Below are 15,844 nucleotides of genomic sequence, written 5' to 3' on the forward strand. Positions count from 1 at the left end.
CGCGTTTTGGCTGAAAACGAAATCCACTCCAAGTTGTTTTCTCGCTTTTCGATCACTGTGTGTTGAATTCACATTGTTCCCTTCCTTCACTTCATATATCAAACAGTTTTGAAGCCTGTTTTTCTGCCATCGCTCTTAATTTACACCGCTCATCGCATCTAAACCCATCCGACCCACGCACTTCGTCAACCACTCTCCACTTGTCGACATTGTTCGGCCAAACATAGCGCACGCCTGTCCAGGGCTGATTCTGGTTATCTGGAGGCTACACCTGCTTTGAATGTGTGTGTGTGTGTGTATGTGTGTGTGTGTGTCACAGAGCCAGAAAAACAAAAAAAAAGAGTGTGTGTTATCAGGAGAAGGCAAAGTTTAACAGAGGAAACTCCACAGGTCTGCTTTGGGCTGATTTTAAAAGGAGGTGATGCCGACTCTCAGCGTGCGCCCCACGTCCAGACACTTGTGTATTACTTATATTTTCTCACGCAACACAAATATATGAGCGTTCTCACACACATATAACTTACTGAAGTGTCAAACAAGTGTTAGAGTTAGGCCTGTGCCAGCCTGACTTCAGGCTCATGCTGGACTCTGAAGTCCAGAATGATGGATAGGATCCAGTTTGACCTTAAGAATATTTTTATTATTAATTACCTTGATTTGATTGATTGATTTTTTTTTTACTTTATAAATGATTACTTGATTATTTAAGTTTGCGCAAAACACAGCAGTTATAAATTCAGAAAATTCTAGGCGTATATGCAAATATATGTATGCACTATAAATGCAAATATACAGTATATGCACATGCATATGAATTCACATGCATGTATACACATGCACAGTGCATGTATTCTCAAAACAAGATTTAAAAAACAACAACAATAATAATAAACTAATCATCTAGTCAATAAACTGATTTTTAACTTTTTAAAACTTTACTTTTTAAAATATGTCTGATAAATTTATACTTATATTTTCACTTTCAAAGAGATAAAGCTGTCCAACAAACAAACAAACAAACAAACAAACAAACAAACAAACAAACAAACAAACAAACAAACAAACAAACAAACAAACAAACAAATAAAAGTTTGCATCAGAAGCTTGTTTTTGTTTCCCTCTCTTCATTAAATCATCATGACCCCCTCAGGTTCATGTTGTGACCCTTCGAAGGACCCTGAACCTTATGTTGACACCGGTATCATTGCAAAATAACTGTTGACACACACTTATCAATCTTATTTAGTCACATGCTATAGTGTAAACCAATCCTAGCTGCGATGTTAAAGGAATATTACAATGATTTTCGCTTAAAAATCTGCTGATGTGAGCGGTGACATAACTGACGGCGGTTGCGCTACGTCTGCAGATTGTGTATCAAGATGTAATTCAAAGACGTGTGTGTGAAGTGTCTGTTTGTTTTGTTTGGTTTGTGCAGCGTCTTGTCGGTTGCCGATGAAAGGCGCAACAACAAAACATGTTGGAATTTCCCTTTAAGTAGGACACAAAACAGCTCAGTTTGCCCAATCACACTTAACTAACAGAGGCTGTTTCGCTATTTCAAAATGTCTGTTGGCTCCTTTTGTGTGTGTGTGTGTGTGTGTGTGTGTGTGTGTGTGTGTGTGTGTGTGTGTGTGTGTGTGTGTGTGTGTGTGTGAGTGAGTGCTATAACAGACAGAAGATAGTGAGGGAAGAAGGAAGCAAGGAGGATGCGTGTGACAGAGCAGCCGTTACAAAGACAGGACCTCACATTCACAGCACACACACAGACACACACACACACCGCACACACACAGACACACACTGATCCTCTTAATTATTCATTTATTTAAATGTCTACAGTCAAATCACACAGAGAAAAGTATTTGCATTGAATATCTATAGCATATAGCGTGATGCATAAACACAGCAGTATCGCTTTGTTGTTGGTGGTGTGTGTGTGTTTGTGGTATTCAGTTTTGCATTTACAGTGTATTGGTTAGCCATGCTGGTAAACCACACACACACCATTCCTCTCTTACTGTGCTAGTCATGTGCACACACACATATAGAGACAAAGAGAAAGAGAGAGAGAGAGTCCAGTCAGCAGCCCTCTCTTGTGGTTATATATTGTAAAACTCTGCTTGGTTTGTGGCTTTGTGTGTGTGTGTATGTGTGTGTGCGTGTGTGTGTGTGTGTGTGTGTGTGTGTGTGTGTGTGCACAAAAAACCCAAAAACAAGCTGGAGGAAAAAAACAAAAACAAAAAAAACACAAGCGCAAGGAGAGGAACAGAGATCGTTGACAGGAAGGAAGTACATGCATTGGGGGTTGGTGGGGGGGGGGGGGGGGGGGGGTGCAGAGAAGACGAGAGACCTGTCCAAGGTGTCCCCATCTTGTCCAAAGTGTTACTTTTTACATCACATCATAAAGGAAACAGTACTTCCTGTATTGAAAGAATTTTATGAATGTTATTCATTTGATCAAAAAAATAAAATGCATCTACTTTTATGTCAAATGGTCGATTTAATTAAGAAAATAAGTGGAATGAAATGAGATGAAGGGAGATAAAATTCCAGAGGACTCCAGTTTTTCCAGTTTCCAGGATGACTGTTTTCCACTGTGCTGCTGCTGATGTTGGGAAGTGAGTGAGAAGGATTGGGGGGGAAAAAAGGGTGGATAGATGAAAGAGAGCAAGGAAGGACTTATGAGAAAATAACAACATTGTTTTCCCAGAAACCCCTCCTTCTCCTCTGTTCAGTTTACCGACTAATGTTGCTCAACAGGTCGCTGTTTAAGTTGCGTTTGTTTATTTTCACCCTCCTGGCATCAACTAGTTGGACTTAGCAGGTTTGGGAAGCAAGTGACACAGAAACCACACAGAAAACCATTTAAATTAGCATTTTCAGGCTATTTTGCTACATAGCAAGGGAGGTCGCAGAGGAAAGCTCATAAGAAAATGTTAATATAATGCGTTCATCCTCTCAGGAACATGAACATGCACAGTTTAACTCATGGCAACCTGACAGAGTCCTGCTCTGGGGAACAGGAATGTGTCCTGTAAACTCTGTAAACAACTGGCCTGTTAGATTTGTATGTTTGGAGTACAAGTGGGGATGTGGTGCTTGGGGATCAGGATCACGGTTAGGGTCAGGGTTTTGTAGAGGGGGTGGGAGGCACCAAAAACTAGAAGGAGTCACCTTCTGGGGAGCATGAGTAGATGTAGAAAAAATGCTTTCTGAAAGAAGTTGTTTCCATTCTAGCTAATTTCCAGCTAAGCTGCAGGACAAAAAAAAAAAAACAGTTGGAAAAAGTAGATTTCAAAATGTACAACAGTGTTTTTCCTCAACTCCAGAGGAAAGTGTGTGTGTGTGTCTGTGTGTGTCTGTGTGTGCATTTGTGCGGAGGTGTGCGTCACCTCCTGCCGTCCAACTATTAAAGGTTTTATACCAGTCTCGCTGAGGAGCTGTCTGCTATAATCATTATGATTCAGCGCTTTGGAGCCACACAGACACAGACATATGCATATGTAACACACACGCAGACACACAAACACACAATCATGCTGATACACACCAATAAAAGGCCTAATAAGGACTCAGTAAAGTCTTCTATTCTTTCTACTGGTCTTATGTTTCCTTCAGTTTAACTCTGTCTTTAGCTGTGTGTGTATGTATGTGAATGTGTGTGTTTGTGTTTGTGTGTGTGTGTGTGTGTGTGTGTGTGTGTGTGTGTGTGTGTGTGAGATGGGTCATTTGTCCAGCTGTGATCTCTGGCTCTTATTTTGAAGCCTGGGAATTAAGCACAGAATTCCATCTATGGATTCATCTGTCTGTCTTCCTTACTACACACACACACACACACACAGTGGCTCCCATGTGGAGATCTGGCCACACATCACACAACCCAGCGCTGCCGTTTGATCTCTGCACCTCCCGCTGCAAGAAATGTCAACACTCAGCTGCTGGTTTTTTATCTCAGATTCCCACATCAGCCACTTTGTTTCAGGAGCACGTTACAACTCATTTCTTTGTCCTCACGCATGCAGTGTGAACTGTGAGTCCTTATATGTACACACACACACACACACGTGTGGACTCCAGTCAAGTTCTAGACACATCTCAAGGGTAATTAAAGCAAACAGGAAGCACCTGATCACAATTTGGAGCGTCACAACAAAAGACTGAACATTTTAGGAAATAAGAAATTTGGAAAAAAATATTAAAAACATATTTGAGTGAATGGGCAAAAATATAACAAATTAAGTACAAGCACAGAGGTGTTTTCAGTGATGCTTCCCTAATGAAACACACCTCTAAAGTGTAACATATGCTCTCTGGGCTCTCCCTCTTGACCTGCAGCTGCATACCTGGTTCTCACTCTGCCAATCACCCTGCCCTGGCTCCCTCTCCCACCTCACCTGTTCGTCATCTGCAATCAGCCAAGGACTCATAATCTTTCATCTCTCTGTCATCCCTGTTTTCAAAATATTAAGTTAAAATAAATATTGTAGCATAAAACATGATCAGAACAGATGAAAGTGAAAGCTCATATTTAGAAAAAAACAAAAAAAAACACCTGTTGACTTTGTTAAGGTCGGGGAATCTTTGTTATCATGGTTACAATAATGTCAAAAGGCTGTAGAGCATCCAAGCCTCTCTAAATACAGACTTTGCTGCCATTTTTCCACCGTCATCTTACAATCTGGAGGATCCTCGGAGCGAGCGGTCATTTTTTACAGCGCCTCCCTCTGCCCCCGTCCTCGTCCGTCAGCTGCAAGCAGGAAGAGGGAGCTCCAATAAAGAGCTCTTCATTTCCTCTCCTCTTTTTCATCTCTCCTCCTCCATCTCTCTCCTTCTCTGCCGCCGCCGCCTCTCACTTCCTCCCAACTGCCTTTTTAATCACTTCAGTGTTTCAATATCAGCGCCCTCTGGACGGCGTGTGCGCTGACTTCCTCTGTTGGACCCTCCTATGATATAAATCTTTTGCGAATATAATCCAAAAATCTCACCAAAGTGTGTGTGGTAGATTACGAGGAACCACCATAAATACGGCCACAAACCAGTATTATTGCTAACGCTAAACCACAGCGTGCACCAAATCCGAACTTAGCACCCGTGCATGGCGACTTCTGCCAATGCCAAACCTTCTGTGTGGTCTCTTTGTGTGTCTGTGTGTGTAGCAAGGGAAGGAAGTTAGTGGTTATGTTGCATAGGTTGCAGTTGTGTTAAGGTTACAGAGATAAACCATTGACATCTCATTCTCATTATTGTTTTACTTTAATATCAAGTGACAACGATATATTTTCAAATTTAGAAGTATAATCATTTGCAACAACAGCAACAAAAAAAACCAGTATGTTGGCAGTGCTGAGTTTTAAAGAACGTATCTTCACTTTGTTTCGCTACACTTCCCCGCTGACTTTAACCTTCCCCGAAGTTCCGAAAAGCCACCAACAGGAAACAGCCATCTGACGATCGATAGAGCCTCCGATCATCCAAAGCAGTTTTTTCCCCCCCTCCTGACCACACTTGGTTCCCCTCAGCCTTAATGGGTGAGATGGGTGTCCCGCATGAGGCGAGGCGAGGTCCCTTCAGTCCTGTGGTTAACGAAGAAGTCATGCAAAGGAGTCGCCTCACCCTCTTTCAACTCCTCCTCACCCTCTTTCCTCGCTTGCTATCCCCATTTGTCACTGCACTGTGGTTAACAAGTGAATGCAAAGTGTTGTCTTTAGATGTGTGTGGCCTGTACCCATTAGCACCCTTCTATTCTTTATATTGTAAAATTCCGCCTAGCGACGACGCCTTCTGATTTATTCATTGGCTCATTTGGGACTACTGGTTGGGTTAAGGCTGATTTCGCCAGCTCCTTCCACTCTGATGATCCATTTCCAGAATCTTTGACATTACTTTGCATGCAAACGTGTGCACACGCACACACACACACATACACACACGCTACAAAAAAGCATAGAGTAGCCAAAGCCTGAGGGGTGTGAATGGTTAATTAGTTGATTGGAAGTCTCCTTCTCTGACACATGTCACAAATGATATAAGCCATAGAGGACAATCATTGATTTTTGTGGCTGTGTATAGATACAAGTTTATGTATCTGCAGCATCTGTCAATAAATAATCAGGCACACAGTTGAAGTAAACTTAGCAACTGTAAATTAAGATCCATTTTTTTTTTGCCAAGTTTTTGGCCAATCAGTCTTCAACATCACAACCTACATGTTTAAGATTTAATGGCTGCTATCTAACACTCACAGATGAAAGATTTTCATCATCAGTCCTGGGTCTCTGTTGTCCTCCTCCACTCAATCCCTTGTTTCCTCAGGGATCTTCTCCTCGATCCTCCTCTCATCCTCCTCTTCCTACCCTCTGGGGCCCCTGGATTCATCCCTCTATCCACAGACCACTACTGCTGCTCCATCTATCTATCAATCCATCCCTTTATGTTAGTCACTCTATCACCTTATCTACCGGAGTTACCTTCTACCATTGGAGGTAAGAAGCCTAAGGCCCTGCAGGCACTGCTGCAGTTCAGCTGGCACTTCACTGAGGTAGGCACATATTTTGGTTAGACCTGCATCCCAAGACTGAGATTGCTACACAATGCAAAAGGTCCTGATTCACCAAACAAGGCTCTACTTGAGCTAAATGCTCAAATCAGAATGCTAACAATGCTAAGTCAGAATACGCTAGCATGTCCTTTAGGCACGGTGGACATATCTAAAAGGAAGGAGACCCTGGTGCAGGACCAGGTCTTGTCAGAAGAACTACAGTGACCGTATCCCAAATATATTCCAAATCTGAGAGCACCTTTGGATTCACAAGGGGAGTTGCAGGACCTAAAACTGTCACCCATTTTCCTAAAGAGTGTGTGTAGCCCGCGTTAACCTCAGTGGTCCCTACTGATGAAGCCCTTACAGTCCTGTATCCCTAGGCTACCTTCATTTCGGATAGATCCCCTCCTTGCAATTTCTGTCCAATCAGCACAAAAGCAGGAAGAAGCGAGTCCTTTACTTAGCAAGAGAGAAAGTTGGACCAGAGTTTGAGAAACCCTGTTAAAAACGTTGCCACTGGAGGAAATATCAAGTGTCAGGACTTCACAGAACTGGACTTCCGTGCAGTGAACCTTTCCGATGAGGCGTGACGACCGTGTCCAGCCTGCAGTGTGTCTTTGTGTGTGTGTGTGTTTTGTTTTTTTTTTGCATGTGTGTGAGTCCAGGCTTTCTGCTCGAATGCATCTGCTCAGCCATTCAAACTGCACTAAACACTGCCTGAGGCACTTCTATCTTCCTCTCTGTATCTGTCTCTCTGTCTCGCCCTGTCTCTCTCTGCCTTTCTGTCAGACGCACGCTGTCTCCGTCTTCCTCCGTTTTATTTCCATTTCTAGGTTGAAAGAATGAACGTTTTACTAACTTTGACTGTGTGCATGATTGAATAGGTAGGGTTCTCTTTCTCCCCCCCGTCTCTCTCTGTCTCTCTCTGTCTCTCTCTCTGTCTCTCTGTCCTTCATTTCTTGTGTCAGAAAATCAATTTTTAGTTTAGCAAGAATAAGCCAGTCTTCTCTCATCTCAGAGGCCGGGTTGAATAATTCAGCACACACACACACACACACACACACACACACACACACACACACACACACACACACACACACACATTCACACACTTGTACTTCAACATTTTTGTGAGGACACTCATTGACATAATGCATTCCCTAGCCCTAACCCTACCCTGACCAAAAAAAACGATTCTAATCCTAGAACCCTAAAACCAAGTCTTAACACTCAAACAGCCCTTTGATTGTTATGAGGAATGACCAAAATGTCCCCCTCCATAGAGTCTAAATTGGTCCTCACAAAGGTAGATGGATAGATAGATTTGCACATTTTTAGCAGCTTAAGGACATTTTAGCTCTCGCACCTTCAGAGGACTATCTGAGGGTTCAGACCTGGTTTTAGGGTTCAGGCTAGAATCAGGTTTAAGGTTAGGGTTTGGCTATTCTGAGTTCAGTTTCTTAATTTAGTTCCTTTAATCGCTGTCAAGAAGTGAAGTGACCTTTGCTGACCTTTGGCGACCATCAGCCTATCACGTCTCCCTCCATCTGCCGCTGACGGATTCTCTGAAAGCTTTACAACCAGCTCCCCGTTCATAGTTAGTACCGTAAAGCCACGTCCCTTTGTGCCATAAAGTAATCCAACAGACTGGGACTAAGTAGCACCATATAAACTTAATCTCATTGCGGTGATTTGTTGTGTGAGGGAGCGAAAAATGTGACGGTTTATCATTAAAAATACGCAAATGTTATTAGTTTTATTGCGGGGTTTATAGATATTTATTAGAAAAAGAAGTATATCAAATTTCACGTTAGTGTTTGTAACGTAAAATTCCATACTGTGTTGTGTGTGCTGTGAAAAAGTGTTACATTTCTTATCACAACAGCTTAATTGCAGCTTGGATGAGTGTGAGTGTGTAATCCTATAGTGTGGCAGTGCAGGAATATTAGTGTTTGCCTATGTGTGTGAGTGCATGTCCTTGTGCAACTGTGCATTTTATCCTGGATGTGTATATGTGTGTGTGTGTGTGTGTGTGTGTGTGTGTGTGTCACTTGGTGCTGCTGCTAACTGATATGTCAGAAAATCAATTAATTACTTTTAAGCGGCAGTTAACTGCATCCGCACAATACACCCCATGAATTATAGACGAGGTGTGTGTGCACGTACTGTACGTGCGTGTGTGTGTGTGTGTGTGTGGGGGAGAGAGAGAGGTAGAATTGGCTGTTCTGTTAACTAGAGACAATTGGTAACTGATCAATTGATGAGAGCGCTTCGATACAAATCTACTGAGCCACTGAAGTGTCTGAACTGACTCATCCACTTCAACTTTGCAGTGTTTTTACTGTGTGTGTGTGTGTGTGTGTGTGTATGTATTTGTGCGCTTTGTCATTTCCATGACTGCATGTAAAAACACACAATTTTTATGATCAATATAAGTATACAATTCCCACAACAAGAATTTAAAAACACATCTAAATGTACGAACGATTAGAATCATTCACATTTTCAAATCATGTTTGACTCTAGCAAGTGTAAAAGCAAATGAATAATAATTGGACCTCTCTCTGTGGGTGGATTATGCTTTAAATAGACTGCGATGAACTGTGAGGTGTTAAAGTTGCTGATGAGCAACCAGAGAGTTAAAACCAGAGGATGTCTCCTTTTCCCCAGACTCTGTCTTTCCTTCTATTGATCCCTCGCTCAGGGTGGCAGCAAGTGTGTGTTTGTGTGTGGCATTGATCCTTACCGTGCCACTGTCACTGGCCTCAGGGTGGCCTCAGCTCAAGGGACGACGGGTACAGACAGCCGCTGGCAGAGACAGAGAGAAACAGACAGAAGAGTTTATTAATTATAGTGTGTTTAGCATCATTTCCTCTTTAAATCCAACTTTAAATACAAATATATGTTACATAAAATATAATATCTATTATTAACACGTTTATGAAGACAGGAGAAACTTCCTGTTCACTGCTCCATAAATTTCCCATAATCCCTTTGTAGATTTTCCTTCTGTTACTCCCGTAGTTGCACATTATGCTGATTAATTAATTTAGTTTATTTTCATTTTCCTAAAACCATTAATTTGGTAAATTTCCTGACACAGTTGTAATAGTAGAATATGTCTGAGTTCAATTTATATATTACAATAAATGATAGTATCCATTAAATATGAGGGGGTCTCAGGAGGTCTCAGACCATTTAATTGACATCCAGGACCCTGTAAAAAAAAATCCTGTTCTGTGGCAATCTTACAAATCTATGCTAATATGTATTTGTATAAAACTTTGTTTTTCCATCTCTGAAAATTTTAGAAAAGGTCCTTGAGTTTTATTAAACTCATCTTATGAAGATTTTGGTTTCTTATTCTGGAAAGTCAAACGGAAAATGTATTTTTCGTGGTCTGAACCAGACCAGTTGTGCGTCCAGAACCACACCGAGGTTTTGCCATCAACCCACACAGACACACACACTGAAAAAAAAAAAGCTTCTGTAGACTTAGATTTGGCTCAGTATGAACACACACACCTCAGACGACCACTGTGGCTCACCATAACCTACCGACACACACACACTGTTGGTCTGAGGTTGCCACGGAGAGTCGCAGGGAGCTGTTCCTCCATCAGTCCCACACACTCCCTGTCACACACACACACACACAGGGAGTTTTGTGGTGATATCACCAGCCAAAGGGGCCTCTGGGAGAGTCAGTGTGGGAAGCTCAGTGTCCACCAGTGTGTGCATGTCACAGTGGTCACCTTGAGGTTTGGTAGCATAATCTCAATTTAGCTTCAACTCTTATTTCACTTATAACAAATAAAATTTTTAAAAAATTATCAAAAACAGTAAGTCTCAAGAATTAAGTTGAAAAGAAAGTTGTCAAGCTCAAATGAAGATGCACAACAATAATCTTTGTCAGGGAATTGCAACTTTGCGTTAGTAAATGCCAGAGCACAATCAAAACTACCGCACAATGTGAACAACAAAAGACAGGAGAAATGCACGAAAAATGAATAGACTCTGGTCTAAATCACCCTAATGTTCATTCAAATTATAGATCATTTTCTAAGATAACACAAACCTTCCGTCGAAAAAGGGAAAAAACTGTGTGACCTCAATTCAACTAGAACTTCCAAAGAGGGAGGAAGAGGAGGGAGGGAATGAGGGCGGGAGAAAGGAGGGAGAGAAGAGGGAGAAAATCATTTGAGGAGCTAAATGAAATTAGCAGCTTTAAAGAGCCTGAGGGCAAAGTGGAGTCGTGTCCCCCATGGCTACGCTTTAGAGAAGGAGGGAATGAATTAAGCCTGACTGGGTTTTCTCTGTGCTTCCTCACCTCCTCCTCCTCCTCCTTGCTCCCTCAGTTTTTTTACTGGCATATAGGCAGAAATGGAGGGAGAGGGGGAGGGTGTTGGGGGAGATGAATGAGGGGCTATAAAAGGTGAGGACAGGCTGGAGCTCATCTTTGGCGAATAATTTTTCCGAACCATCTCTCGAGTGTTCGCAAATTTTGGACTTTGGACAAACAAAAGTTTAGAAAAGTTCTTTTTCTCGTTTATCTTTTCCTTTTTTCTTCCCATTTCTGTTCCCCCTTTTATTATTATTTCTATTTTTTTTTTTTCCTTGATGCCCTCTTCTCTCTCCCCTTTGGGTGTTGGAAATTTGGCCCCAGCTGTTGCTGCTTCTGCACCCCGGATCGAAGCATGAACCCTGGGGCATTCTCAAGCTCCGGCCCCCTGTCCTGGGCCATGTACTTGATGAGGAAAGGCCGGACAGGCAGCGGACTCTTCGGTAAAGCTAATTCCTTCTTGACACCTCACGAGTCGTCATCATCGTCACGTCTCTCCATGCGTGGTTTTTTTTTGTTTCCATTGCATCAAACTTTTAACTACAAAATGTATGTTTTTGTTGTGTTTTCCATTTGTGTTCACACAATTTGCAACCAGAAACATCCAATAATTCGCGTTTGTTTATGTGATCGTGTCGTTCCAAGAAACTTGTCGTGTATTAATCCTCAAGCACTTCATGAAAATAACAAACCCTCAAAGAAGTTTTCATACGAGTTTTCGTACATGATGGGTTTCAGGAGTTCTTTGGAAGAGTTTTAGGTGTTGTTCAAGTAGTTCATGGACACGTGTTCTCTGGTTCCACTGTGTTTGTGAGAAGGTTCTATCTGTTCTTGAAGTTGGCATTGACTTTAAGGTGACACTAGGCAGAGAACAATCAGAAACTGGCTTATGGGAACCTTGTTAACCTACCAGTATTTTTGACAATTGATTTTTGGAACTTTTGAGATGCTGCTATTGTTGAAATTTAACCAGCTGCACTAGTAGTTGCTCAGGAGCAAGTTCTAGTTATGAAATGCTGAAGATTCTGATTGGTCATCATATTCTTGATGCTTATATTTGCTGGATTGAAGCTTCAAACGCGTGACATATTGTCTCTTTTGTTGATTAATAAAATTGCCTGAATAATATATATTATTATAGTAATTAAAACTATTAGAAACAGTACTATTTCTATATAATTATAACTATAACAGAAAATCTACATTATCTCGTCATTCTATTGAATTTGACTAATCTTTTATTTATTCATTGGATTGAATTAACGTCACAGTCTTTCTGATAATGCCGCCAATAATATGAAGGGATGCTGGCGTCGATAGCTTTGATAGGTGATTGCGACTAGGTATTGATTATGGATTGGAGGACAACAATGAGCCCAGGCAGTAGGAAACGCTCGCTGAGTGAAATCCAACTCCTCACCTTCTGTCCTGATTGTTCTTCCTTACTCTCTCCCTCTGTTTCACTTGTCTCTTTACACATCAGTGCCATATTTTATTTGTAGTATTCCCCTCATGCACAAATATTTAGTAATAATATCAATTATTCTATATTTTTAAATACATATTAAAATTTGACACTGTCTCATCATATTGAAATATTATTTTTCAGAATAATAAAATATATAAGTGATGATAAAAGAGTGTATGAGCTCAAAACTCACTTCTGTATACTTGGCATCAGGCCTAAAATTTCCATACGTATTTAGTTACAAAGCATCCTTTAGTATTTGAATTATTTATAATGGTTACATTAGAATAAACACTCAGCGTCAGATCCAATGACACTAAACTTTATTGAAATTGCAGGTCGACAGAAATGCTTCACCTGCAGGTTTAACACGCATTTGTGGAGTAAATGACACTGAATATAAGGTAAAGAATGAAAAAGAAAGAAGAGCATAAACAGGCCCTGCGACGAGGGAGTGAAAAATAGATATTTCCGAGGGCATCTCGAGCTGGGGTATGAGAGCGGAGTGGTTTACATTTTTTATCATTCCCCCTTTGGCTACAAGAGGGATGGATGCAGAGGTAGACTGGCATTTCCCTAAAATGCCTCCGACAGCATGTTGAGTTTACTTAAATCAAATCGACTGACTCTCAGAAAGAGCACTGTTGAAACGGGCATGTTGTGTACTTGACCTTTAACCTTAACTTTACTGTTGAGCCAGGGTCCATACAAATTTTACGGTGGAATTTAATCACCACTCATCAGCTGATGTTGAAATTTAAATACCACAGAACTGAAAGCACTGATGAAATTATTTGGTTTGGGTTCGTCTCTTTGAAATTTGAAAACTAGATTTAAAGAAAAGAGAGAAGCTCTTGATGAAGACCATGTGCTACAGTTGAAATCTGTGGTATATGTGCGCAGGTGGATATCAAGTTGAGATTCATCATCTACACACAATTTTTTCAAATCTAAGAAGGCTGCGCACATTTGAACAAAACCTCAGCATCTGTGCTACTAGGAAGAAGAGACAGAGCCAGAGTTCTGTCCAATCAGGCAATGTTCTGTCAGTCCAGTCATGTGACCTAAGCAGTGGATTAAATGTAAGTTAAAGATGAGTTACATCAGGATGCATTCTGGGATGCAAGCTGCTGCTTTACCTCACTTCGTGTCTCATTTGTTGTAAGAGAAAATAATACCAAACTCCCTTCACAAATGTGATTATTAAATTTTCTTTTTTTGACATCAAGCGTTATTGCTTGTAATTATGGGCAAAAGAGCAAATGGGCAAAAAAAAAAAAAACAAAAAACAAAAACCCACAAAATATATTCACAAATCAGGATTAAACCAAAATGTAATTATAAATTGCCATATGTAAAAAAAATCTTATACATTTAAAATTAATGATTTCACCCCAAAAACAACCTAAACAGAACCATTAAACAACCTAAGAATCTGTCGAGGAATATCTCAAATAAATAAAACATAAACTGCTTTAAGTGAATGATATTTAAATTAGAAAAAAAGGTTTAAAAATTAATTCAGTTTGGTGCTGCTGTTCATTCACTGGCAAGAGGACAGGGTCAGGACTTAGATCACCTACTGCCCCCTATTGTCTACATCTGGTACTTTTAGCCAGTGTTGGCTTTTTAGTTATATTAACCAGTCTAAGTCAATGAGTGGAAATCAGTCAGTTTGGAATATGAGACTTTAGGTTGTTGTATAAAATACTAGATAGTGTTTTAGATTAAATTATATACATTTGCATGAACAAATAGAAGAAAACAGGAAGGAATTCCTGCATGAACTTCATAAGTTTTGACTTGAGACTTTGATTTGAGACTTTTTATTTAATTTAACTTTAGTATTTTAAGTTAAAATAACATTTTTATGCCTGTTGTCAGTATTTATACCTGAATTGTCGCATTTAAGGAGCTGCAGTCCGCTCTTTCTCTCTTTCTCCCTAAACCCGCCTCCTCAGACGGACGCAACGCTGATTGGTCGCTGCCTTTCCACTGACAGCCACCGGCGAGCACTCTCATTGGCTGAGAGCTGCGCAGTGCATGAGAATGCAAATAGGCGGCTCTGCCAGTAAAAAGCCTGGCGCTGTCAGACTGCATGTCCATTCATCCATTAGACGGGGAGAGAGAGAGACATAGGTGGAGACATAGAGAGACATAACGCGGACTGTGTCTAACGGGGACAAAAAGACAAAAGACTTAAAGCAAATTTAGTTGAATTTTACTTTTCTCTTCCTGCTTTGTCCGTTTCCTTTCACTTTTGGCGTCAGCCATGTGCGGAGGCTTAATTTCATCTGCGAGGACACAGAAGGAGCTTTGAAGACTTTTCAGAATCCATCACAGGTCTTAGAGTGACTTTTTTTTTTTTAATTATTATTGTTCTGCATGGAGGACAAAAGAAAATCCAAATCCTCTTTAAAGATCCTGTCGCGACGGGCTTTTACGCACAGAGGCTGATATCCGGCGCGTCCGGACGCAGCAACTCGGCGATTTCTATCTTTTATTTTTTTTACATATATATATTTTTTTTAATGGACAAGTAACAAGAGGTGGACAACGTGAGAATCTGCAACACAGATATACAGAAATTTAATCTGAAGAAGATCGGGGAAGTTGAGTAGGGGACGTGTGCGGACGCACTGTGGCGCACAAATGGTGTTCCTGTGGGATGCAAAATACGGTACCAGTCATTTCTTTATGAATTTATCTATATTTATTTATTCTATATATATTTTCTCACGCTTTATAATAAGAATTAGCGTCACTGAAGGCACCAAAAATGCCTCAAGGGTGAAAAGAAGGGGAAAGAATCGACACCAAAATCATTTCAGAATCATAAACTCCTTCCTCTGCGTTATTACGCATTGGTTAATAACCATTTCAGTATATAAGAGTCATGAGCCCATGTGGATGATGAGTTTATGATTTGTTTGATCTGTTTTGATAAAAAGTCTTAAAAAATAAAGCCATAAACAGAAACTTAAGATATGCTTTCCTGCGGCTGTGCGCGTCCTGTTTGAAACCTCCTCCGCAGTCTGAGCTTAATAACGTCTTCTTTTTTTTCCCTTCTCTTAGATGTGCATAAATCACAGACACAAACACGGACAGCCTCATTTATATTATTACTTCTCAATTTTAAAATCTATAGTTAAACTACACTGTGCTGCATTATATAAACAGGAGAAACTTTTTCTATAAACATTAAGTAAATTAAAGTAAATTAACATTAATATCACTACTAATAACTATATGCTTTATATAATGTGTGATTAGATTTTCAGTTTCTTTAAATTAAAATGTGAAAAAAATTCCTATAGATTTGGTTTAGGAGAATTTTGAGGCCAAAGCCACTTTAAGTCAACTTGAAGTCAGCTTTAAATGGACGTTCTGGTCCAGTACCTGAACCCACTCAGTGTCACTTCATGTTAAAATGCAGTTTTTTGACACTGATCCCACAGCCATGAAAAATCACATTCCTGCTGCTGCTCTG

The 15,844-nt window shown here is 40.5% G+C and overlaps 1 protein-coding gene across 3 annotated transcripts in view; it reads left to right on the plus strand.

The window, feature by feature from the left end:
• runx1 (RUNX family transcription factor 1) overlaps positions 1-15,844 on the plus strand; it is a 34,445-nt gene that overhangs the window by 4,042 nt on the left and 14,559 nt on the right. The window contains exon 1 of one of the 3 annotated variants that reach the window (XM_041032568.1): positions 14,479-15,034. The exons of the other annotated variants lie outside the window; for them this stretch is intronic. Coding sequence (XP_040888502.1) covers positions 15,007-15,034 — 28 coding nt within the window. The 5' untranslated portion in view covers positions 14,479-15,006. Of the gene's footprint in view, positions 1-14,478; positions 15,035-15,844 lie in introns of those variants that run through there. 3 annotated transcript variants of the gene reach the window in all.

Source organism: Toxotes jaculatrix, chromosome 24 (genome assembly GCF_017976425.1).
Source record: "Toxotes jaculatrix isolate fToxJac2 chromosome 24, fToxJac2.pri, whole genome shotgun sequence".
In the NCBI taxonomy this organism is placed as follows: Eukaryota; Metazoa; Chordata; class Actinopteri; family Toxotidae; genus Toxotes; species Toxotes jaculatrix.